Consider the following 21,406-nt stretch of genomic DNA (forward strand, 5'->3'; position numbering starts at 1 on the left):
TTGCTGGAGCCTCCAGGGGATATTCCCAAGATCTTCACTGCCGCCACTTCCCTGGGAGCTGGTGACACAGTGGTGACCACCCCGTGGGCTGGCGTCCTTGCACAGCGGTGCCGGCAGCACTGAGGTGAGCTGGCCTGGAGCACTGCTGCATGGTTCCCTGTCCCAGGGACAGCGTCTGGGCAGGGAGCTGACCCAGCACCGCAAACCCCGCTCTGCACTGGCACCAGCTCAGCACCCAGCCTGGCAGCAAGCGAGGTCCTGCCCAGGGGTTTGCAATGACAGGGCATTAACACAGGAGGCAGCAGGACCAACAGAGCCAAGCACTTAAAAAAACATTTAGTTTAATAGGTATAAAAGTCAATATTAAAGTACCAGCTCTACAGAGGCATATGAGGTTGGACACTGGTATGGCTACACTGTGGACATCTTCACAGACACCTGAGCTGGATGCTCACACCAAGCAGCACTGCCAGGCAGCACGGGGCTCAGCATGGACAGCACCAGCCCTGACTGGTTGAAATCCCGCCCCAGGGAGCGCGGTGAGCGGGGCGGGTGAACAGGGCACGGCACAGCAGTTTGCACGGGCAGCGAGCGGGATGGGGAGCACTCGCCTCATGACCAGGGCCCCAACTGGGAGCTCTGCTCCGGCTGCCCCGGTGGTGGCCACTGCAGGCAGCAGGCAGAGCCGGTGAGAGGGGAGGCTGCAGCGCGCAGCTCGGGGTGCAGAGAGTGCCTGCACTGGTCTCGTGAGGGAACCGTGCCCAATGGGCAGGGCTGCGCTTGGTGCTCCCTGGTGCAGGTCCTCCTGCAGCAGGGGCTGAGCTGCAGGATGCTATCAATAGGGTGCAAGATGTCAGGGAAGCTGGGAGGAAGCAGGACTGCTTGCTCCAGGCCCAACCTGTGCAGGGGCCTCAAGCGTCTACTGTAGCTCATGCAGGAAAGAAGGAGGCCGTTAACCCAGGAAGCTGCGAAATAAAAAACCAAAAAATACCCAACAAAAACAGGCAGAAGAGGACAATTATAAGCGAGGGGCTTCCTCCTCAATCTGCTTTCCCACCCAGAACCGCTTTGCAGTTCTGCAGGGGGCTAACAAGGAAACACACTTGCACCAGAAACAACCGCCTGGTGCACTGGTAAAGATGATCTCTACTGGTGCTGCCAGGAAAAAGCGGCGGGTCATAGTGGTAGGGACACTGAAAGGCATAGAGGCACCTGTCAGCCTGACCCGATCTCAAGGAGGTGTGTTGCCTACCTGGAGCACGGATCAGGGATGTTGCAGAGAGGCTGCCTGCTCTAGTAAGCCCCACTGACTATTACCCACCACTAGTCACTCATGTGGGCGCTAGTGATATTGACAGCAGTAGCCCAGAGAACATAAAGAAGGACTACAGAGCCCTGGGAGAGGTGGTTAGGGGCTCTGGAGCTCAGATTGTCTTTTCGTCAATTCTCCAGGATACAGGGGAGGACCTCAGAAAGGCTAGGTGGATTTGGCAGGCTAATAAATGGTTAGGACAGTGGTGCCGTAGTCAGGGGTTTGGGTATTTAGAACATGGGATTCAATTTGGGAGGCCAGGTCTACTGGAGGCTGGTGTTCAAGGCCAGGTCGGACAGAGCCTTGGGTGACACAGTTTAATGTGAGGTGTCCCTGCCCATGGCAGGGGGTTGGAACTGGATGATCTTAAGGCCCTTTCCAACCCCAACCATCCTATGATTCTATGATTCAATGATTCTATGGGATGGCACAAGAGATGGATTCACCAGCTGAGCTCATGCTGCCAGCGAGCACTGGGCAGTACCAGAACAAGTGGCTTCAGGCCTTGTTGCGCAGCCTGGCGCTTGGAAAGCACAGAGAGGAGGTGTTGACCATAGCCACATAGACAGACAGCACAAACAGAGCTACACCATCGTCACTGCCCTCAGCAGGGCTGAGGGAGGGCAGAGAGCAGCCCTGGGCCACCAGGAGCTCATCTCTGGTACCTGTACTCTGAGAGGGGAATGCACAGCGCACGACCTGGCTCTGTGGTCCTGGCTCTTGGGACTTGCTCCCGTGGGAGAGGGGATGGATGTACCATATCTCAAAGCGGGAATACTGGCCGAGGTCCTTGGAGTGCCGGTGCCTGGTCCCTCAGACTGCAGCAGTGCTGGGGCCAGAGTTCAGTCCAGGCTGGTGCAGAGGCTTTTCTCCTGTGGCACAGGATTCCTCCGCGGTTTTCCCTTCCACGCTGTTTCGGATCCCGTAGCCAAAGTAAATCATAAAACCTGCAGGAGTTTCCACAATGAAATGTGAAAGTGTAACAGCCCCCCAGGGGAGACCCAGCAGGCACCACGCTCCCCACTGCAGGACACCTACCCACGGCCATCCAGACAGCAAACCGTACCCAAGTACCAGCGCTCAGCTGTACCATCAGCAGGATGTTCACAAAGATGCTGAAAATTGGCAGGAGGGGGAGGAAAGGTACCTGCAAGGGACAAGACATTGTACCTGACACTGCTGCAAGCCCTGGCAGACCCTGCAATGGCCCGAACCCTGCCAGGGCCTATGGGGGTGCTGAGCTGCTGAGGACTGTGCTCACTTTGAAGTTCAACCGCGCGCTGCTCTGTGGCTGCCTCCAAATGATGATGGTGGGAATGAGCAGGGCCGTGATGAGCAGTGCCAGGGCCACAATGCAGCCCACGCTGCCGTCCTTCAGTGCCGACACCTTGAGGGTCAGCACCACACAGATGACTGTGATCAGCGTGGCTGCAAGAGAGGGAGCAGTCAGGGGCTGCACAGCACATGGGACTCTGAGCCTCACCAGTGGCTGGGCTGAGGCACCCACTGCTCCTGGTCAGGTCCAGCATGTGCTGCCTCCTACACCCACCCCAAAGCCTCAGGAAAGGGCTTTGCCAGAGGAACGCCAGCCCAAGCCGAGGGGAACCTGCATGTGGCTGAGCTCAGACCCAGCCCTGATGTGTTGCCAGGCCTGGCTGCACAATTAAGCACTGTTGGATGGATCAAACCTCGCCGGCTGAGCCCGAGTGCTCTCGGGGACCTGAGGCCACCTTACAGGGTGCCAGCTTGGGCCAGGCGAGTCACATGGACCACCTGCACACGCCTGGCTCAGCAGCCACGTCTTCCATCAGCCTGTGTGCACCCCCAACCCCAGCAATGCCCTGCGCTTGGCACCCTGCTCAGGGCACAGTGAGTCCGGTGCCTGCTGGCACTGCACCCAGGGGCTGGCAGTCAGTGCTGCCCAGCCCCTCTCCTCCTCCTGACATGCTCACTGTCCCCTCCTGGCTCTGTGGGGTCCCAGCCCTGGCAGACGAGCACATCAGCTGCTGGCTCCCGCACACTCACCTATGAGCGACACACAGACATAGACGATGTGCCCCGAGAGCGCAGTGGGGGTGTCTGTGGGAGGGTTGAAGAGCGTCGCCAGGGACAACGTCTCCTTCTGCTGGGCGGTGGTGGTGGTGACAGTTGGGTTCATTATCACCCTCTCCTCATTCCCATTCTGCTCTAGCATTTCCATAGCCTTCAGGGAGTTCAGCTGCCCAGACTGGTACCTGAGCAGATGGGACAAGCTGCAGCAGAGCCTGGGGGACAGTGGGCAACACCCTCATACCCCTCCTGCTCCTCCAGCCCTAGGTACTACTCTGGCAGCAGCCCTGTGACTCCATGGATGTGCCCAGAGACATTGCCGTAGGCTCTCAGAATCTTAGAATCAACCACATTGGAACAGCCCTTTAAGCTCCTCCAGTCCAACCCTTACCCCAGCCCTGCCAAGGCCACCCCTAACCCATGGCACTGAGGCCTCGTCTCCACGGGGTGTGAACACTTGCAGGGACGGTGCCTGCAGCCCTGCCGTGGGCAGCCTGTGCCAATGCCTGAGCACCCTCTGGGGCAGGAATTGTTCCTCAGCTCCATCTAAACCTGCCCTGGTGCAGCTTGAGGCCGGCTCCTCTTGTCCCATCCCTTGTTCCTTGGCAGCAGAGACCAACCCCACCTCACTACAACCACCTCCTGTGAGCAGCCTCCATCCTGAGGACTTGATACTTCCCTTGGCTGCATCCCCCAGGAGAAAGCTGTGGCCACAAGCCCAGGCTCAACGCAAGGCACATGGATCCCATGCACCAGCACAGGCGAGGAGGCACTCACCGGAGGATGAGCACACACACCGCCACCAGCGAGTAGGCCAGCAGCGTGCCGATCGACATGAGGTCCACCAGGTCCTTCAGGTCAAACAGGAAGGCCATCACCGCTGCAATGAGGACGTGTGGCATGAGCACAACTCCAGAGCACCATGGCGTCGATTGTGAGGCAGCAGCTGGGAGCCATACCTGCAAGGAGCCCCGAGGTGATGGTGGCTGACAGAGGGGTCTTTGTGCGGCTGTTGATGCTGGACAGGAACTTGAAGAGCAGCCCGTCCTCCGCCATGGCATAGATCACACGAGGCATAGGGAACATGGAGCCCAACAAGCTGCCGAGGGAAGAGATGGCTCAGGGGCTGCCAGGTGAGCTGTCCACAGGGATGGGACCAGCTCTGTGCCAAGAGCAGGACAGCAGAACCTCCAGCCCAAGTGGGACACATGCTGTTGGTCCCCGTGCCATGCCAGGGATGGAGCCAGTCCTACCTGGTAGAGAGGGCACAGAGCGAGCCAACAGCAACTGCGTACCGGGCGGGCTCCCAGCCCACTGCCTTGAAAGCCTCAGGCAAGGGGCTCTTCTTGTTCAGAAGGAAATAGGGCACCATGAGGGTCAGAGCTGCAGAGACCCCGAAATAAGCCACGAAGCAGATGAGGAGGGACACGATGATGCCAATGGGGATGGAACGCTGGGGGTTCTTGGCTTCCTCCCCTGTGTGAATACAAGAGGCAGCATCGGTCCCCGCTCCACAGCACAGCCCCAGGGGACGAGCCGCAGCGGGGCCGTTCGCAGCAGCGTGGGGCTGACCAGCAGCAGGCAGGGGCTGCCGGAGAGGGGGGGTCTGAACGCAGACCCCCGTGTGTGTGTGCACTGCGAGCAGCCCCGAGGCACCATGCTCCTGCCGGCGCTCCGTGACCAGCGCAGGAGCGGAAGGGGTGGCCGCTGGGCAGCCGGGGGCGGGAGGCACCGGCAGGGGCTCAGGCAGAACAGGCTGTACCAGCCACCCACGGAGCAGATTCCTGGGAGGACGGGGGGGCTGCGGAGCCCTCGGGGCAGTGTGGGGCCTGCTGAGCTCACTCAGTCCCAAAAGATGCTGCACGGGGCTGGGAAATAACCCGGAGACTGCAGCAATTCCCAGCGCTGGCGCGGCCTCGGCTCGGCAGCAGGAAGGCTCCCGCTGTCCCGGAGCTGTCTGCACAGGCAGGGTGCAGCCCTGCTCCCACCCCGGGCACCGTGGGGAGCCCGTTTTCCTGTGAGCCCTTGTGTGCCGGCCCAGCTGGGGACAGGGAAGCCTCCCAGGAGCAGCGGGACAGGCTGTTTCCCACGCCACGGAGCATCCTCCCTGCGGGCCCCAGCCGGCTGCGCTTGCCCGCGGCAGTACCTGTGGTGGCGATGCAATCAAAGCCCACGAAGGCATAGAAACAAGTGGCAGCACCAGTCAGGATCCCTTCCAGCCCAAAGGGGACAAACCCGCCGGAGCCAAAGTCTGTTTTCCTGGAAAGAAGGGAGGAGAGCAGCTGCCATGGGGTACACGAACTGCAGCTCCGGTGCCAGCCCTGTGCCAGATTCTGGCACAGCACTGTTGCTCTCCTTACTCGACCAGTGGCTGCAGGTACGAGAGGTTGATGTAGTCCTCCTCTGAGAGCTGCCAGTTCTTGATGTCTCCCTTCACGAAGCCAGCAATGATGACAAAGCCCAGCACCACCAGGTTCATCACCGTGAAGATTTTGTTCACGATGGCAGACTCGTTGACGCCAAAGGCGAGCAGTGCTGCGGGGATGGAAGGGGTGAGCGGGGAGCTGCTGGGTCCCTGTGCCACCACCTGCAGTGCCCTAGAGCCGCCCCTGTGCACTCACCAGTGAGCATCCCAATCAGGATCAGGGCAAAGAAGTCCGGGCGCTCGGCCAGCACCCCTGGCAGGTGCAGTGTGGTCTTGTTCATGAAGAAGTTGGAGATGTGGTTGTCAATGATGTTGTCGAATGCCGCGCTCCAGGCTCGAGCCACGCTAGCTGTACCTGGTCAATGGCAAATCTGTGCATCAGTCTGAGCCCAGGACAGAGCAGCACCAGCCACCCCAGCACCCACCTCCCCACTGATCCCACCCCACACCCTGCACCCACAGCACCACATGCTGGCCCACAAGCCCCCCACACTGCCAGTGCAGTGCTGGAAGGAGCCCAAGCACACATGCCAGCACCCAGCAAAGTCCCACACCTATCACGTAGGAGAGAATGAGGTTCCAGCCAGTTGTGAAAGCCCAGATCTCGCCAACGGTGACGTAGCTGTAGAGGTAGGCAGAGCCAGTCTTGGGGACGCGGGCCCCAAACTCTGCGTAGCAAAGTCCGGCCAGTACCGATGAGAGAGCAGCCACCAAAAAGCAGAGGATGATGGAGGGACCAGCCATATCCTTGGCTACCTCCCCAGCCAGCACGTACACACCAGCCCCCAGTGTGCTGCCAACTCCTAGGGCTATGAGGTCCAGCGTGGAGAGGCAGCGAGCGAAACGCGTGTCCTCGGAGCTCAGATCCACCACGCGCCGGCGGATCAGCTTCTTCCCAACACTGGTCATTTTTCCCTCAAAGTCCTCTCATGGGTGGTGCTCAGCTGCTCAAAGCCCCTGCAGAAGGGACCATAGGAGTGTGAAGCTCAGTGTCCTGCAGGACCCACGCTGTGCCCACTGCAGCGGTGCCTGCTCTCAGCTGACCCGTCAGCACTGAGCCCTGCCACGCTGGTGGGGCAGAGACCGGTGCTGTGCATATCCCACATGCTCAGTGAGCCAGGGCTGAACTCGGTGAGCCCATGGTGGGGACCAGGCTCATTGCACAAGCGCTGCGTGGGCCCCACCACATGGCCCCCGGGCACATCCCAGGGCTCGCCCACTGTCTCCCAGCAACTCCCCACTAATTTGGCTGCCTGGAGATCCCTCAGCCCAGACTTGCTGCTGGCGCATCCCTCTGGCCCCGCGTGTGGGCACACACAGCAGCAGTGGCACAGAGGAGCAGCATTCCTCCAGAGGAGGGTTTGGCTGACTCACTGGGATGTGGCCATTCCTCCTTCGCTCCCAGCATCCGTGCTACGCCCTCGGCAGGGCTGTGTGGCCACACACACAGCGCAGGCACCGGAGCACATCCCTCGCGTGCTCCGCAGGCTGCAGCTCTCCTCTGCAACATCCCTTTGCTCACAGCAGCCATCTGTGCCCAAAAGCTGCTGGGAGACAAGCACCCTGCAGAGCAGGCACCTGGCACAGGGGGAAATGAGCTGCAGCCTCCCAGTGCCCACAGCCATGGCTGGTATCCTGTGCCCAGTACCACCCAACCACCAGCACCTTCTCCCTGTCCCCTGCTCTCTCTCCTGGGAAACAAAACACACTCCAGCTAGTGCTGGACTTGGCTGCACTGACACCAAGCTGTGTGTATCAGTATCAGTACACAAGGGGGTAAGTTTGTGACCCTTTTCCTCTGAGGGGGATTATGGGGTTTGCAGTAGCAGCCATCAGCTTGGCTTCTCCATAACCAGCAAAACAAAGAAGGCTCTGGGGAGACCTTAGAGATTCTAGTGCCTAAAGGAGCTACAGGAAACCTGGAGATGGGCTTTGGACAAGGGCCTGTAGGGACAGGACAAGAGGAATGGCTTTAACCTGCCAGAGGGGAGACTGAGATGAGCTCTTAGGCAGAAGCTCTTCCCTGTGAGGGTGCTGAGGCGCTGGCACAGGGTGCCCAGAGAAGCTGTGGCTGCCCCATCCCTGGCAGTGTTCAAGGCCAGGTTGGACACAGGGGCTTGGAGCAAGCTGCTCCAGTGGAAGGGGTCCCTGCCCGTGGCAGGGGTTGGAACTGAGTGAGTTTTAAGGTTCCTTCTAACCCAAACCAGTCTGGGATTCTACGAAACCTTCTCTGCTGGCACGCACCACAATCTCTATTCAGTTCTAGCCCAAGGAGCAGTCCCAGCCCATGTGCAGCTCTGGGGCAGGTTTCAAGGGAACACCAAGTGCCCAGAGGGCTCTGCTGCCCTCCCCGGCGGTGCTGGATAGATCCAACCATTTCCGACACCCGAAAGGAATCATCTCTGCGCGCTGCTGGCGAGGGGCCGGCAGCGGGATCGTGCTCAGCCCTTCCGCAAAAAACGCGCCAACGGCCCCGAGCCAGGAATCGCGCGGGCCCTGCTGCCCGCTGGAACGAGCACGTTAAACACCCAGACCCCCAGCACCCGTCAGAGGAGCCAGCCTAGGGCACGCGGCTGCGGGGGTCGGGGAAGCAAGTGGCTACCGGGGAGCTGGCCGAGCCGCGCAGAAGCCACGTTGTCACCGAAGACGGGAGAGGATCGGGCGGGCAGAGCAGCAACGTGTCGGGCGACAAGCAGCGCATCCCGGTACCCACCGCACCCCGGTACCCACCGCATACCGGCACCGACCGCACCCCGGGACATCCCGGTACCCACTGCATCCCGAGGCATCCCGGTACCCACCGCACCCCGGTACTCACCGCACCCCTCCGCAACCCGGGGGCCGTCAATCCCCCTCGGGACCCACCCCCCAGCACCCGCGGGGGCATCTCCAGCCCCGAGGAGCTCCCAGCCACGCTCTATCCCGCCGGGAGCGCAGCGCTGCCTCGGAGATGGGGACCGGTACAGGACGTGCGGGCGGCGGCTGATGCAAGCGCAGCACCGGTTGCGCCAGGCCGCGCCCGGCCCGCCGGCGGCGCCCGCCGCTACTCACCGGTGGCGCGGCTCGCCCTGTACCGGTGCGGTCCCGCTCCGCTCGCCCCGGGACTGCAGCCGCTGCCGAAGGGGTTGGAGCGTGGACCGGGCTCCGCCCGCCGGGTTCGGGATCGCAGCGCCCCAGCCGAGCATGAAGAACAGGCACCGGCGCTCGGCCATGCCCCCGAGCCCCCGGCTCGCCGCAGACCCGCCCGCCGCCTCGGGGAAAGGGCTGGGCGAGCGGAACAAGCCCCGTCCCCTCCCAGCCCCACCGGTGCCCCGTGCTCGGCCGCCCTCCAGTCACTGATGTTTGTTCTTTTAACAAAACGAGGCATAAACGGCACCGGAGCGGGGGTCAGCACGGCGCAGCATAGAATCATAGAATGACCAACTGGTTTGTGTTGGACATTAAAGCTCCTCCACGAGCAGGGACCCCTTCCACTGGAGCAGCTTGCTCCAAGCCCCTGTGTCCAACCTGGCCTTGAACACTGCCAGGGATGGGGCAGCCACAGCTTCTCTGGGCACCCTGTGCCAGCGCCTCAGCACCCTCACAAGGAAGAGCTTCTGCCTAAGAGCTCATCTCAGTCTCCCCTTAAGGAGCCTTCTCCAGACTGGACCAGCCCGGCTCTCAGCCTGTCACGAGCACCTGCCGTGCTCCCTGGAGAAAGCCATGGAGGAGGCGGCTGTGCCGTGAGGGCAGAGCCAGCCCCGCTGCCGGGAGGGGGACCGTGCCCCATCCCCCCCATGCCCCACAGCGGGGGGGTCGCGGCCATCTCCCAGGCCCGCTGCAGCCTCCTCAGCTCCGGGAGCAACAGGCAGCGCCGAGCGATGGGAAACGCGTCTCGGCGGAGCAGCCGGGAGCTGGCACCAATTCTCCGCAGCCGCCAGAGACCTGCTCCTGCTGCAGCCCAGCGGCCGCGGGTCGAGAGCAGCCCCCCGCAGCCAGCCCCAGCCCGGCACCACGGGCAGGGCTCTGCTCCAGAGCCACCGCCGAGGCCGCGAGGAGCAGCACCAGAGGCAAAGGGTTGTGACAGTAGAGCAGGCAGCGGGCACACACAGGGGCTGGGAAGGCAAAAAGCCTCCGCTCGGCAAAATGATCTCAAGACAATGGGAAGGGGCCTATGAGAGAGTTGGCGAGAGACTTTTCAGCAGAGGCTGTTGCAGCAGGATGAGGGGTGATGGGTTTAAACTAAAAGAGGGAGATAGAGGCTGGATGTGAGGAAGAAAATTTGTAGAGTGAGGATGGTAAAACCCTGGCGCAGGCTGCCCAGAGGTGGTGGATGCCCCATCCCTGGAGGCATTCCAGGCCAGGCTGTACGGTCACTTAAAAAGTGACCAGCATTCCTGTTCCCCAATACCTTCAAAAGCCAGTTGCCAGGGCCCATACTTGCAGGGGTTCAATCAGCTCCTTCAGCAGCCCGGCATCTGCTCTCCCCATGCCCAGGGTTGAAGTTTTGATGGCAGTTTTCCTCCTACTACCCATTACTTGAAACTCAACCACTTTGTGGTCACTGTGACCAAGCCAACCACCGATGGCCACTTGGCTCATGAGTGCCTCTCTGTTTACAACCAAATCTAGCGAGGCACCTTTCCTAGCTGCCTCCCTTAGTACCTGCACCAAGCTCTCTTTAACATGCATGTAAAAGGAGGGTACAACACACTACAGTGCACCAGAGCTGCTTGCCTTGGCAACCAAGCACCGAGCAGGTCTTGGAGAGCAGATGGAACATCCCAGTGCAGCCACCCCTGGAATGGGCCCAGGCTGCATTCTGGGGCAACCAGCAACACTAGCCAGACGTAACAGGGAGCAGGAGCAGGCTGGTCTTCCCGGCCCACCCTCAGGATGCTGCCAGCTCCAGCCAAGTCTCCAGGGTCTCACCCAGACATGAGGCAGCACAACAAGCAGACTGCATCAACCTGCCAGAGAGAAGGCAGCAGGGCAGGGCCTCCAGCACTGGCAGATGGGAACAGTAAGGGACTGAGTCCCAAGAGCTGCTTCCCCCCCCCCCGCACCCACCAGCTAAGAAATGATAAATTGCAGCTAAGTGGCTGCAGAAGCCCAGTGTGCCATCAGCCACCACTGGCTCTTTGCACATCCAGCATGAAGGTAGTTTTAAGGCCTGGAAACCTGGATGCCACCACCACATCCAAGCATCCCACATGGAAGCACTGGGTTTGTCCAGAAAGGCTTTCCCAGAGCCATGCCGTGCCTTCATCTACCAGCACCTACCTCGTCCATGCAAGTGTGGCTGAGGAGAACCAGCCACCAGAACCACCAGACACAGAGCTGCCCTGTTTGCCCAGGAGAACAGTGGGCAGCACAAGGCACTAGCCCAACCCCAGGAGACAGCAAAGCCTCACTCACTGCAAAAAGACACCTTTATTTTAAATGCAAGGAGTGCAAAACGAATTAGTTCGAAAGCTTCACATATCACTGTCCAACAGCTCAGGTGGGCAAAAAAGTAGCTCTCGTGGCTCTGTTCTCATGTGCTGCTGTGAGGCTCTCCCGAAGTCACCACCTTCCTGCACTTCTGCATCTTCCAGACAGATTCCTGGGGAGCAAAGGCAGCATCAAAGCTCTGCTGCTCCCAGCACTGAGCACCCACCACACAGAGAAGGCCACGAGCTGTGTGCCCCTTCCATCAAGCAGCCCTCAGTTACCCTGGCAAGGGATCACTGGAGCATCCCTGCAGCCCGCTTGGGGCAAGCGCTCACTCCAGCGAGAGGACGTACCTGCTGCCCTGAGCCGAGCCTGCAAGGAGCAGATCGTCTGGCGATAGGCTTCACACTGGGCAGTCTTATCAGCTGCAGGCAGGAGGCAAGTAGGTGTGTGCCCAGCCCATCCTGAACACCCCATACCCAGACCCACTGGCAGCAGCAGCAGGCATCCTGCTCTACCCCAGGAAAGCCAGCCCCAAGAATTCTGGAGCCTACAATAAACCTGGAGAGGGGCTTTGGACAAGGGCCTGTAGGGACAGGCCAAGGGGAATGGCTTTAACCTGCCCGAGGGGAGACTGAGATGAGCTCTTAGGCAGAAGCTCTTCCCTGTGAGGGTGCTGAAGCGCTGGCCCAGGGTGCCCAGAGAAGCTGCGGCTGCCCCATCCCTGGCAGTGCTCAAGGCCAGGTTGGACACAGGGGCTTGGAGCAAGCTGCTCCAGTGGAAGGGGTCCCTGCCCGTGGCAGGGGTTGGAACTGGAGGAGCTTTAAGGCCCCTTCCAATCCAAACCAGTCTGGGATTCCATGATTCTATTCCCACAGAGCTGCAGGCCCCAGCCTCCAGATACAAGTGCAGGGGGTATCATCTGGATTGAGGGTGTCCCACAGCCCCCAAACCAGCCAGCCCCACGTACCAAGCTCGCCCTTCACTCGCTCCAGCTCGCTCTTCACATGCTTCAGCTCCTGAGACAGCTGATCACCTGCAGACTGGCAAGGGCAGATTCAAAGTGTGATGCAGGGGTGGCCACCCCCCAAAACGAGCTGCAGCACAGCTCTAGCACAGCCCATCCTGTGGAGGAGCACCTCTGCAGGCAGCACACACACCCCAGCAGATCTCTGGGCTTAGGGGGCCCTGCTCAGCCCCCTCAGTGTGTCAGAGCAGAGCTCCATCCCACATTCACCCCTGCTGCAGGAGCCTGGGCCTGCTCCAGCGCAGCACAACCGGCACCCCGGCCTCACACCCACCACTGCCAGGGGTGCTCAGTGCAGAAGCAGCACCTGGCAAAGGGCCCATTGGTCACTTGTCAGGGAGCACCTGCCAGTGCCTGTGGGCCACAAGAACCAACCTGGCAAGAGAGCAAAGGGCCCCAAAACTGCTGGCAAAAGCTCAGACGCATGCTGCAGGTAGGAGATTTCACACCCTGGAGCCTCACTTTGCTGCAAGGCTCTGCTCACCCCATCCTAGGGACAGATCAGGAGGTATAAAAGTGACACCACAAGGCACAGTTTTGCATCTTTCAAAAACCTCTGAAAAAAATAACTGGACAGAAGCCTGCAGTGCCCTGAGCAGCCGGGAGGGGGCAAAGCCATGCAGCAAATGCACAGGGTCCTGCACAAACCCTAGGGAAAGGCTATAACAGCTCAGGTGCCAATCCAGAAACTGGCAGCCGCAGGCGCCATCACCTCCCACCTCCTGCAGAGTTGACCCAAACCACCGGCTGAGCGGTGCTCTGTGGTGTCAGGTCACAGCTGGCTCTTACCTGCTCAGCAGTGACTGCATCCTCACACCCTGGGGTTGGGCCAGGGGGCATCTCCCTACAAACAGAGGACTCCCCATACACCCACGTCTGGTCAGCCTTACCTGTGGAGAGAAGCATCATCACTAGAAACTGCCATTCCCGGCCCCTCTTCAACCACGCTGCTGCTCTGGATCAGGGGCAGAACTGGTCCAAGGGAGCCAGATGTCTTCAAGCCCCTCCACAACACAAGAGCTGCTGCTGGCCTGGCCTGTATGGGTGTTGCTGGGAGAAAGTGCTCCTGCACAGCCCAACTCCCAGCAGCTCTGGGCTCCTGCCCACGTTTCCCCAGGCTCACCCCAACACAAGGTGAGAATCCACCAGAGCCCAGTGCACAAATGCAGACTCTCCTCACTGTGCCGTGATCACAAGATGCTTGGTTTTCAGTAGGCCTTTGGCAGTCGGGAGCCAGGTAAGCCCCAGAAGAGCTCCTTTCTACAGGGGATGATATACAGGCTCCCTACTCCTGCATGGGACCACACCATGGAATACTGCTCACCTGCTCCCAAGACGGTCCCAACCAGCCATTCTTTGCTCTCATTGTTTTTCCTCAGCTCCTGGGTCCTATTGCACAACTGCTCCTGTGTAGTCGATCCTGAAGTGGCTGGAGTGGAGGAAAGAAGAGCAAAGAGCATCAGCCTCTGCTCAGAGAGTGCCCTGGCAGCAACACACGCTGCCCCGGCCTGCTTCCTGCCCTGTGGATGAGCCAGAGCACCAGACTTGCTGAGGCTCTTTGCTGAATGCCCCTCCAGGGAAAGGGGCTGCCCCTCCTCTGAGCCCAAGCACCCGCTGTCCCCTCCTGTCCCTTCCTCAGGGTCAGCCTTGCCCTGAATGCTCTTCCAAGGGCAGCAGCTCCCCCTCCCGTGACACCGGAGCCTCCAGGCTCCTGCCCAGGCTCACTCTTACCGCGGAAGCGCTTGGGGGAAGCCACCTTTCCCAGAGGCCGCAGCCGGGAGCGAGAAGCCACGGCAGGAATCGCTGTGGAGAGCCTCCGGGAGGGCTGCCGGTGCGCTCCAGCACGGGCAGCACCTACAGTGGACAAACAAGGCACAAACGTTAGGCTCCAAAGCAGCTACAAATGCCTCGCGCCTGGGGCAGGCCGTCCCGACCTGCGGGCACCAGCACCCCTGGTGAGGGCTCCAAGCCACCGGGCTGCTGGCGGCCCGTGCCGGGACAGGGTAACACAGCCCAGGGCGTGTTCCTGGGCTCGCAGGGACTCCTCAGCTCTGCCGCTGTCCCAGTCCCTCCCGCGCCCCGCAGGTGCAGTTACTTTCGGTCCCTTTGTCCCCGAGGGCGGGTTTGAGAGCGCTCGGAGCCTGCGGCGGCCACGGAGCCCTGCTGGGGTGCTGAAGCCTGGACCTGGCCTCAGGCACCAGCCTCAGCTTGGTACCTGGGGATACAGAGAGGTTCGCGGCCGGCGGAAGCAGCCTCCGTGCTGGGGCCCTTCCCCACCGACCCGGCTCACCTGCCGGCTGCGGGAGCTTGGATCCCCGGGCACCGAGCCCCTTCCCGGCCTTGGGGAGCTCCAGGACCAGCGAGGCCCGTGCCTGGGACACGGACTGCCTGCCGCCGCGGCCCGGGGTGCGGGTGCGGGCTGCGGGGCCCTGCCGGCCGCAGAGCTGCTGTGCGGCCCCGCGCGGGGCCGTTGTGCGAGGCAGGGCCTGCAGGCGGGCGGGGCGAGAGCCGGCAGCGCGCTGCGGAAGACACCGGGGCGAGCCCCGGGCCGGGGCCGGAGCCGCGGCCGCCTCAGGGCCAGGCGAGAGCGGGCGGGCGGCGGTGGCTCTGTCCGGGGCCGCATCGTTCCCGGGTGGCGAGTCCGGCAGCGGCGTGGAGGTGACGAACTCGGCGGATTCGAGCCAGAGCGCGCTGCGGTCGCCCGGCACCGGCGAGGGCTCGGCGGCCTGGCGCAGGCGCGCGACAATATCGCGGCACTCCTGCTCGAAGAAGCTGAAGAACAGCGAGGACGGCGGCGACTGCGCGCGGCTCCCCTCCCGCAGCGGGGCCGGGGAAAACGGCGAGTCCTCCCGCCACATCCTGCACCGGCCCCGCGCCGCGCCCCCTGTCGCTGCGGAGGAACACCCGCACCCCTCCCGCCGCGGCGCCCCCTGCAGCCCTGGAGGACCATCCGCACCCCTGCAGCCGTGGCACCCCCTGCTGCCCCGGAGGACCACCCGCGCGCCTCTCTCTGCGGCGCCCCCTGCTGCCCGGGAGGACCATCCACACACCTGCAGCCGTGGCGCCCCCTGCTGCCCGGGAGAACCACCCGCACCCCTACTGCCGCGGCGCCCCCTGCTGCCCCGGAGGATCACCCTCACTCCTCCCGCTTCAACGCCTTCGCGCAGCGTCCCCCCCGGTCCCGGTAGATGCCCGTTAGACGAGGCAGAGACGTGGCTTCACAGTGGTTTAATGCTAACGGAACGTTACACTGGACGGGATGGAGAGAGCTGGGCGGGCAGGACACGGAGGGCACGAGGAGGGGGCCAGAGCTGAGCCCTGATTCAGACACGGACGGCCGCCTCCACTGGCACCCACTGCCCTTCCCAGACCCTCGGGGCAGCTCTCTCCTGGTATCAGCTACTTCTGCTCCTCCCCGAGAGCCACCCCTCACCCAGCAGTGCCAGTGCCTCACCGGAAAACCCAGGATAAGTACAGGAGGCCTCGAGGGTTGCATGGCAGGGATGGAGAGCAGTCACTGCAGGTGCGTGCTCAGAGAAGGGCTCAACTGTGACACCACAAAGTGACCAAGCGCTTACAGACCAGCCAGCCTTGACCTGAGCAGCCCCCAAGCTGAGGCCCAACCCCGCTCTTCGCAGCTGGAGGAGCCTTCAAAAGACGGTTCTGCTGCAGCAAGTCACAGCCTGGTGGTTCCCCTCAAGCTCTGAACACTTTCCTGACCAGTCCTGTGTCCTCACTTCCACACAATAACTGCCTAGCTCCCTGCAGGACAGGGGAGAACACACACAAAGCCTTGTTCCTCCTGCTGCACAATCAAATGCTAATCCAGGACTCACTGGCCATTTTCTGCCAGTCCCTTTCTGAAGCTGAAAGGGACCTCAGCCCAGGCCCCAACCGCTGGGCTCCTCCCGCGGCAGCCACCACACAACAGCACCATCAGCCCCTCAGCCAGACCTGTCTGCTCTCCTCTGCTGCCAGGGCATGGGGTATAGTCACCCTATGCAACAGAGCACCCCAGCACACACTGCCGCAGCCCAGGCTACCCTAGCTTCCACACACCAAAATGCTCACAGAGAGCACACATCATGGAAACCCCTTGAGCTGCCAGCAGCACATTAGGAAGGAGGGAGATTAACACAGATACAACACACGGGTCCATAACGCTGGAGGCTCAGAGCAGGATTAGAGGAGGTCCTTGCCCAGGAAAGTCTCAGCACTTCCAGACAGTGAAGAATGGGGGTTTCATGCAGGGTGAATGGGGTGGATGAGAGACCAACACACCCAGGCACCTACTTGCTGTTCTGGATAGTTACTAAAACTCTTAACACCTGATGGGATCCCTGACCAACATGACAACTGCTATTCTTCAGTCTTCTGCAGAGATGCTTGGGGGCTGCACAGACAGGGGGGAGTGAATGTCATCTCATACCTTCCTGTACAGGGACAGAGGCAGCTCCTACACCATAACGCCATCAGCAAGTTCCTGCTCCACACCTATTCACACCTGCCCCTCAGCACGGGACAACACACTCACTTGCGTAAGTCTTCATACTTTAGGCCAAGACCACAGCCCAGTAGAACAAGCTGCTGCCAGTTACAAAAGAGGAAAATACTGAACAAACTGGGAGGTTCAAGAGAGGAAAAGCTGGTTCAGAGAAGACAGATTTAGTGTAAAAATAAATGTCATTTTTGCAGGAAGGAGGGTGGAATGGAGGAAGATGCTGCCAGGTGCTCCTACTGGCGCACTTTCCCTGGGACGTAATTCCTATCGATAGTCTCCTCTTGCAGGAACATGTGTAAGCAGCGCTCGTTCTGTGCCAGGGGGTGTCCAGCAATTCTGGAAGAGAATAAGATGTGGGGGTCAGCAGAGCCACCAGCAGGACCCCGACCCTGCTCTCCTCACAGAGCAGGCAGCTGGAGGCACCCAGGTTCAGGCCATGGTCACCAGTCAGCAGGGCCAGAGAGAAGTGCTTGAGCACAGCCTGCTTCCTGCCACACCACATCCCGAATCCAGGCCACCCTGTCAGTGGGTCTCTGCAGCACAGCTGTCCTGTAATATCCACATCACTCTCAGAAAAGAACACTGAGCAGAACCCACAGCCCCGGCACCGTGCTTTCATTACCCAGCTGCAGATACGGCACCTGCGGGCAGGCTCCCTCCCAGCCAACCCACAGCCCTCGTGGCTGGAAAGGCAGCACACAGCAATGCAGGACATGGAGCTTACTTGTTAATAAACTGTTCTAGTCCCTGTCTCCGCTCCTCAATGAAGGACTCCTCAAAGATGCCTTCGTCTCCTCGGAAGGGAAGCTGTCGTTTCAAAGCTTTTCCAGGCAGTGGTGGTACTACAATCTGAGAGCACAGACCCATCCTGTCAGCACAACAGCCATCCACGAGTGGTTTGCCCATGACACTCACCTCCAGCCCCATTATGTGGCTAGAGATTAAACCCCAAGTGCTGCTCACCACCACAGCCTCTCTTCCGGGCAGGTAAAGATTATTGCTACAACTGTTCCCGTATGTCCTGGTTGCAGGAATAGGCAGGTCTCAGCCAGGCCTCACCTTACTGTCTCGCTCCAGCTCATTCTTCAGCCATTCAAAGTCACTGTACCGTCTCCTCACGCACGACTCTTTCAATTTGAAGATCGGGAGGTTTGTCTGTAACAAAGAGAAGCAGTTAATGTGCAGGTTGCTTTGGAAGCCAGACAGGATTTCAATATGTAACTGAAACCTGAAGCTGTGTTTAGAAAACCAAGCCCCCTGAGAAAGAGGCATCATGAGCACACCCAGCTGCTTTATTTAGGACATAAGCACTGAAACGCTTCAGAATCAAGCAAGTCCCTGCCAGGCTGCTCAGAACCACCCCCTCTGCTCAAGTGACTATTTCAGGAGCACACCCCCTCCAGGGGCACACTGGAACCAGGGCTCACAGTCAGAGAAGGCTGATTTCTTTCTTTACCCCTGAGTTCACTCCTTTTTGGAGTTATCTATGAGAGAGCTTCACAACAGCCTGCAGAGCAGAAGAACCTCAGAGCCAACACTGGCACTCACAGGGAAGAGGTAAGGAAGGAAATCTTGTCCCAGCAACTGCTCAAGGTCAGATCTCATGCTACAATCCTCCCTAGGAACAGATCGCTTGCCCTAACAAGAGAGCAGCCTTTTCATCTCTGGCTCGAGTCACTGGAGGAACTTGCAGCAATTCCCACCTTCCTCCCCCATCACTGTCTGAGACTGACTGCTACAGCAACTTCACCTTTACCCCGTCAGTGCAGCTGAGAATGTCCAAGGAACAGAGGCTGCAAGACCTTCTGATAAGCAGAGCCCAGATGAATACAGGTACTGCTGCAACATGTTTAACTATGTTCTTAGGAGGCCTGTGAAAGAAAATCAACTGCTTTTTACCTTCAAAGTGTCTCTGCACGAGCTAATTTTGTGGGACTAAGAGGTTCTCCTTGCCCCCTGCCAGGCACTCTTTGGCTGGCTGATGGAAACCAAGTGTCATAACAGGAAAAGGCAAACATCCAATTCTGAAAGGTACCGGGGGCTTGGCAGTTAAATCACACCGTGCGCAGGAGTCACCACCAGCTCTGTAACACACACTAAAGGGGAAGCTCAATTTTACTTCTTTGCGCTATCAGATGCAGAGCTGTGAAGAGGCCGTCAGTTCAGCCTGGTTAAGGCCCCGGAAAGAGAACCCTGCAAGAAGTGCTCGGCCCCTCTGCACACGGCTGGATCATGGGCTGTCTGTAAAATGATCAAGCTGACTTGGCGACATGGACAGTGGGATCAAGCACCCTCAGCAAGTTTGCTGACAACACTGAGCTGTGTGTTGTGGTCAGCACATGGGAGGGAAGGGATGAGATCCAGAGGGACCTGGACATGCTGCAAAGGTGGGACCATGTGAACCTCATGGAGTTCAACGAGGCCAAGGGCAAGGTCCTGCCCCTGGGTCGAGGCAATCCCCAGCACAAACACAGGCTGGGAGAGACTGGATGGAGCAGCCTGAGGACTTGGGGTGTTGGGTAAGGAGGAGCTCCCCATGACCCAGCTTCAGTGAGCGCTTGAGCCCAGAAAACCCCCGGTGCTGGGTGGCACCCCCAGAGCGTGAGCAGCAGCTCAGGAAGGGGATCCTGCCCCTCTGCTGTGCTCTGGGGAGACCCCCCCTGCAGTCCTGATCCACCTCTGGGGCAGCAGCACAAGAGGGACGTGGAGCTGCTGGAGCGAGGCCAGAGGAGGCCACGGAGATGCTGCGAGGGCTGGAGCAGCTCTGCTCTGGAGCCAGGCTGAGAGAGCTGGGCTGGGGCAGCCTGGAGAAGAGAAGGCTCCTGAAGGGGAGACCTGAGAGCAGCTCCAGTGCCTAAAGGGGCTGCAGGAAACCTGGAGAGGAGCTTTGGACAAGGGATGCAGGGACAGGCCAAGGGGAATGGCTTTAACCTGCCAGAACAGGGGAGACTGAGATGAGCTCTTAGGCAGAAGCTCTTCCCTGTGAGGGTGCTGAGGCGCTGGCACAGGGTGCTCAGAGAAGCTGCGGCTGCCCCATCCCTGGCAGTGTTCAAGGCCAGGTTGGACACAGGGGCTTGGAGCAAGCTGCTCCAGTGGAAGGTGTCCCTGTCCGTGGCAGGGGTTGGAGCTGGAGGAGCTTTAAGGCCCCTTCCAATCCAAACCAGGCTGGGATTTTATGACCCAGGAGGGGTAGCTAGACTGCACTGTGATCAGGTCCCGAGATACTGCTTAGACAGCACTCCCTTCTCCTCCCCTGCTCGAGATATCCAGCTGCATGCAGTCACGCCTCGTTCAGCAACCACCCAGCAGTGCCCAAGTGCCAGGCCATGGCCTCTTGAGGGAACAGCAGCAGGAGCCTGCTGAGGCAGCACCCTCCTTGTCCCCTGTGCACACCAGCCCTCGCCGAGTGCCGAAGGGCCCCTGAAAACCCACCAGCCCCGGCGCTGACCTTGAGCCCCGGCCCGTCGAGAGCCGCAGGCAAGCTGCCAGCCGTGCCCGGCACCGCCGAGCCCGCGGCGCAGCTCCCCAGCTCCTGATCGGCCACCCCGAGCGCCCGGAACGGCGCCCGGGGCCGCCCAGGCCGGGTCCCGGCGCACCCTCCGCGTAGGCCGCGCTCGACCCGAGCAGCTGGACCTCCCCTCCCCGGCCCGGCCCGGTGCAACGAGTGCGGCCGCCCCTCCCCGGGCCGTACTCGCGGCCGCTGGCAGCGCAGCCCCTCCCGGGCCCCCACGACCCGCCCCGGGCCCGCACGCCCCGCGAGGGCCGCACCCGCATCCGCAGCTCGTAGCTCGTGTATCTGGCGCGGCCCATGCCCACGGTCTGCGGGTTGAAGATGTCGATCTCGAGGAAGTTGCTGGGCGGCCCGTACGCGTCCGTGAGGTCCTGCGGCTTGGCGTTGAGACGCCGGGTGTCCGCCACCGCCGCCTCCGACATGGTGCTGCCGCCACCGCCGCACCCGGCCCGCCCGCTGCCGCAGCCCGCCCTGCCTGCGCACGGGGCGGCACCGCCCGCCCGTTGCCTGCATAACTCAGCGGGTATCCAGGGTTCGGGGCCCCTCAGCTGCCGCCGCGCCCTGGCCGCTAGCGCCACCGCCTGCATAAGCGGAGTAGGTGTTCAGGGCGCGGGGCAGGATACTCCGCGGCCCCGGAACCTGCACGGCGGGCTCTCTGTCGGCGCTGCCCGGTGCGCTCCTGCCCAGTCCCCGCGGAACAATGCTGAGCCCTGGGCCGCGCCGGGCGCCGGGGCTAGCAACTGGGCTCGGGGCCGGAGCACGTACTTAGGAACTGCGCCACACGGGGCTCCGGGCGGGGCCAGCTTCGGGCGCTGTACGGGGTGCGGAGGGCCGGGGCCCCGGAACGTGGCTGCGGACCGGGGGGTTTGGGCCCGTCACGGCTCGCGCTGAGGCGTATCCCGCAGCCGGGATCCCAGCCGGGGCGGAGCTCCCGGACCCGCATCCCCCCAGCGCTGCGGGAGTAGAACCGAGGCCCGCCGGGGGCGCGCCGCCTGCCACGCGCACCTCCGTGACCCGTCTCGGCCCGGTCCGGCCTCGTCCCCCGGCGCGGTGCACGCTGGGCTTTGTAGTCCTCTAGCTGTGCCGCGCCGCGTACCGCAGCCTCGCCGGCACTACGGCTTCCGGCGTGCCTCTCGCGCGCAGGCGCAGTGCGCGGCGCTGCCCGCTGG

General features: G+C 61.3%; 2 protein-coding genes across 6 annotated transcripts; both read right to left on the bottom strand.

Annotated features, from left to right (window-relative positions):
- Window positions 1–403: 403 nt before the first annotated feature.
- Window positions 404–13,610, bottom strand: SLC7A3 (solute carrier family 7 member 3). 5 transcript variants are annotated; one of them, XR_013957583.1, is made up of 12 exons: window positions 13,550–13,610; window positions 6,341–6,743; window positions 5,983–6,141; window positions 5,722–5,896; window positions 5,508–5,620; window positions 4,615–4,837; window positions 4,321–4,460; window positions 4,139–4,241; window positions 3,338–3,546; window positions 2,574–2,740; window positions 1,978–2,459; window positions 404–965 (listed from the first exon to the last, which is right to left on the bottom strand). XR_013957583.1 is itself a non-coding variant. In XM_080625079.1 (12 exons), exons 2-12 carry the CDS (start codon window positions 6,693–6,695, stop codon window positions 2,126–2,128), a joined length of 1,887 nt encoding a protein of 628 aa, XP_080481205.1. In that variant the 5' UTR covers window positions 6,696–6,743; window positions 13,550–13,610; the 3' UTR covers window positions 404–2,125. The 5 variants fall into 5 exon arrangements, 4 of the variants coding, with proteins under 4 accessions (XP_080481205.1, XP_080481207.1, XP_080481206.1 ...); XM_080625079.1 differs by having other exon boundaries at window positions 404–2,259; window positions 2,351–2,459; XM_080625081.1 differs by lacking the exon at window positions 3,338–3,546 and having other exon boundaries at window positions 404–2,259; window positions 2,351–2,459.
- A 3,260-nt stretch (window positions 13,611–16,870) lies between these two features.
- Window positions 16,871–21,264, bottom strand: SNX12 (sorting nexin 12). Its single transcript, XM_080625082.1, has 4 exons — window positions 20,495–21,264; window positions 17,786–17,881; window positions 17,451–17,575; window positions 16,871–17,062 (listed from the first exon to the last, which is right to left on the bottom strand). Exons 1-4 carry the CDS (start codon window positions 20,822–20,824, stop codon window positions 16,960–16,962), a joined length of 654 nt encoding a protein of 217 aa, XP_080481208.1. The 5' UTR covers window positions 20,825–21,264; the 3' UTR covers window positions 16,871–16,959.
- Between the last annotated feature and the right edge of the window lie 142 nt (window positions 21,265–21,406).

The sequence above is a fragment of the Psittacula echo genome (genome assembly GCF_963264785.1).
Source record: "Psittacula echo genome assembly, chromosome: 8".
NCBI classification, from domain to species: domain Eukaryota; kingdom Metazoa; phylum Chordata; class Aves; order Psittaciformes; family Psittacidae; genus Psittacula; species Psittacula echo.

Coding starts and splice junctions, on each gene's coding strand:
- SLC7A3 (XM_080625078.1), bottom strand. CDS start 6,695: ATGACCAGTGTTGGGAAGAAGCTGATCCGCCGGCGCGTGGTGGATCTG. Junction 5,897..5,982: donor CCTGATTGGGATGCTCACTG/GTGAGTGCACAG, acceptor CCATCCCCGCAG/CACTGCTCGCCTTTGGCGTC. Junction 2,460..2,573: donor GCGCGCGGTTGAACTTCAAA/GTGAGCACAGTC, acceptor TGTCCCTTGCAG/GTACCTTTCCTCCCCCTCCT.
- SNX12 (XM_080625082.1), bottom strand. CDS start 20,824: ATGCAGGCGGTGGCGCTAGCGGCCAGGGCGCGGCGGCAGCTGAGGGGC. Junction 17,882..20,494: donor GCTACGAGCTGCGGATGCGG/GTGCGGCCCTCG, acceptor TCTTTGTTACAG/ACAAACCTCCCGATCTTCAA. Junction 17,063..17,450: donor CTAGAACAGTTTATTAACAA/GTAAGCTCCATG, acceptor ATTCTCTTCCAG/AATTGCTGGACACCCCCTGG.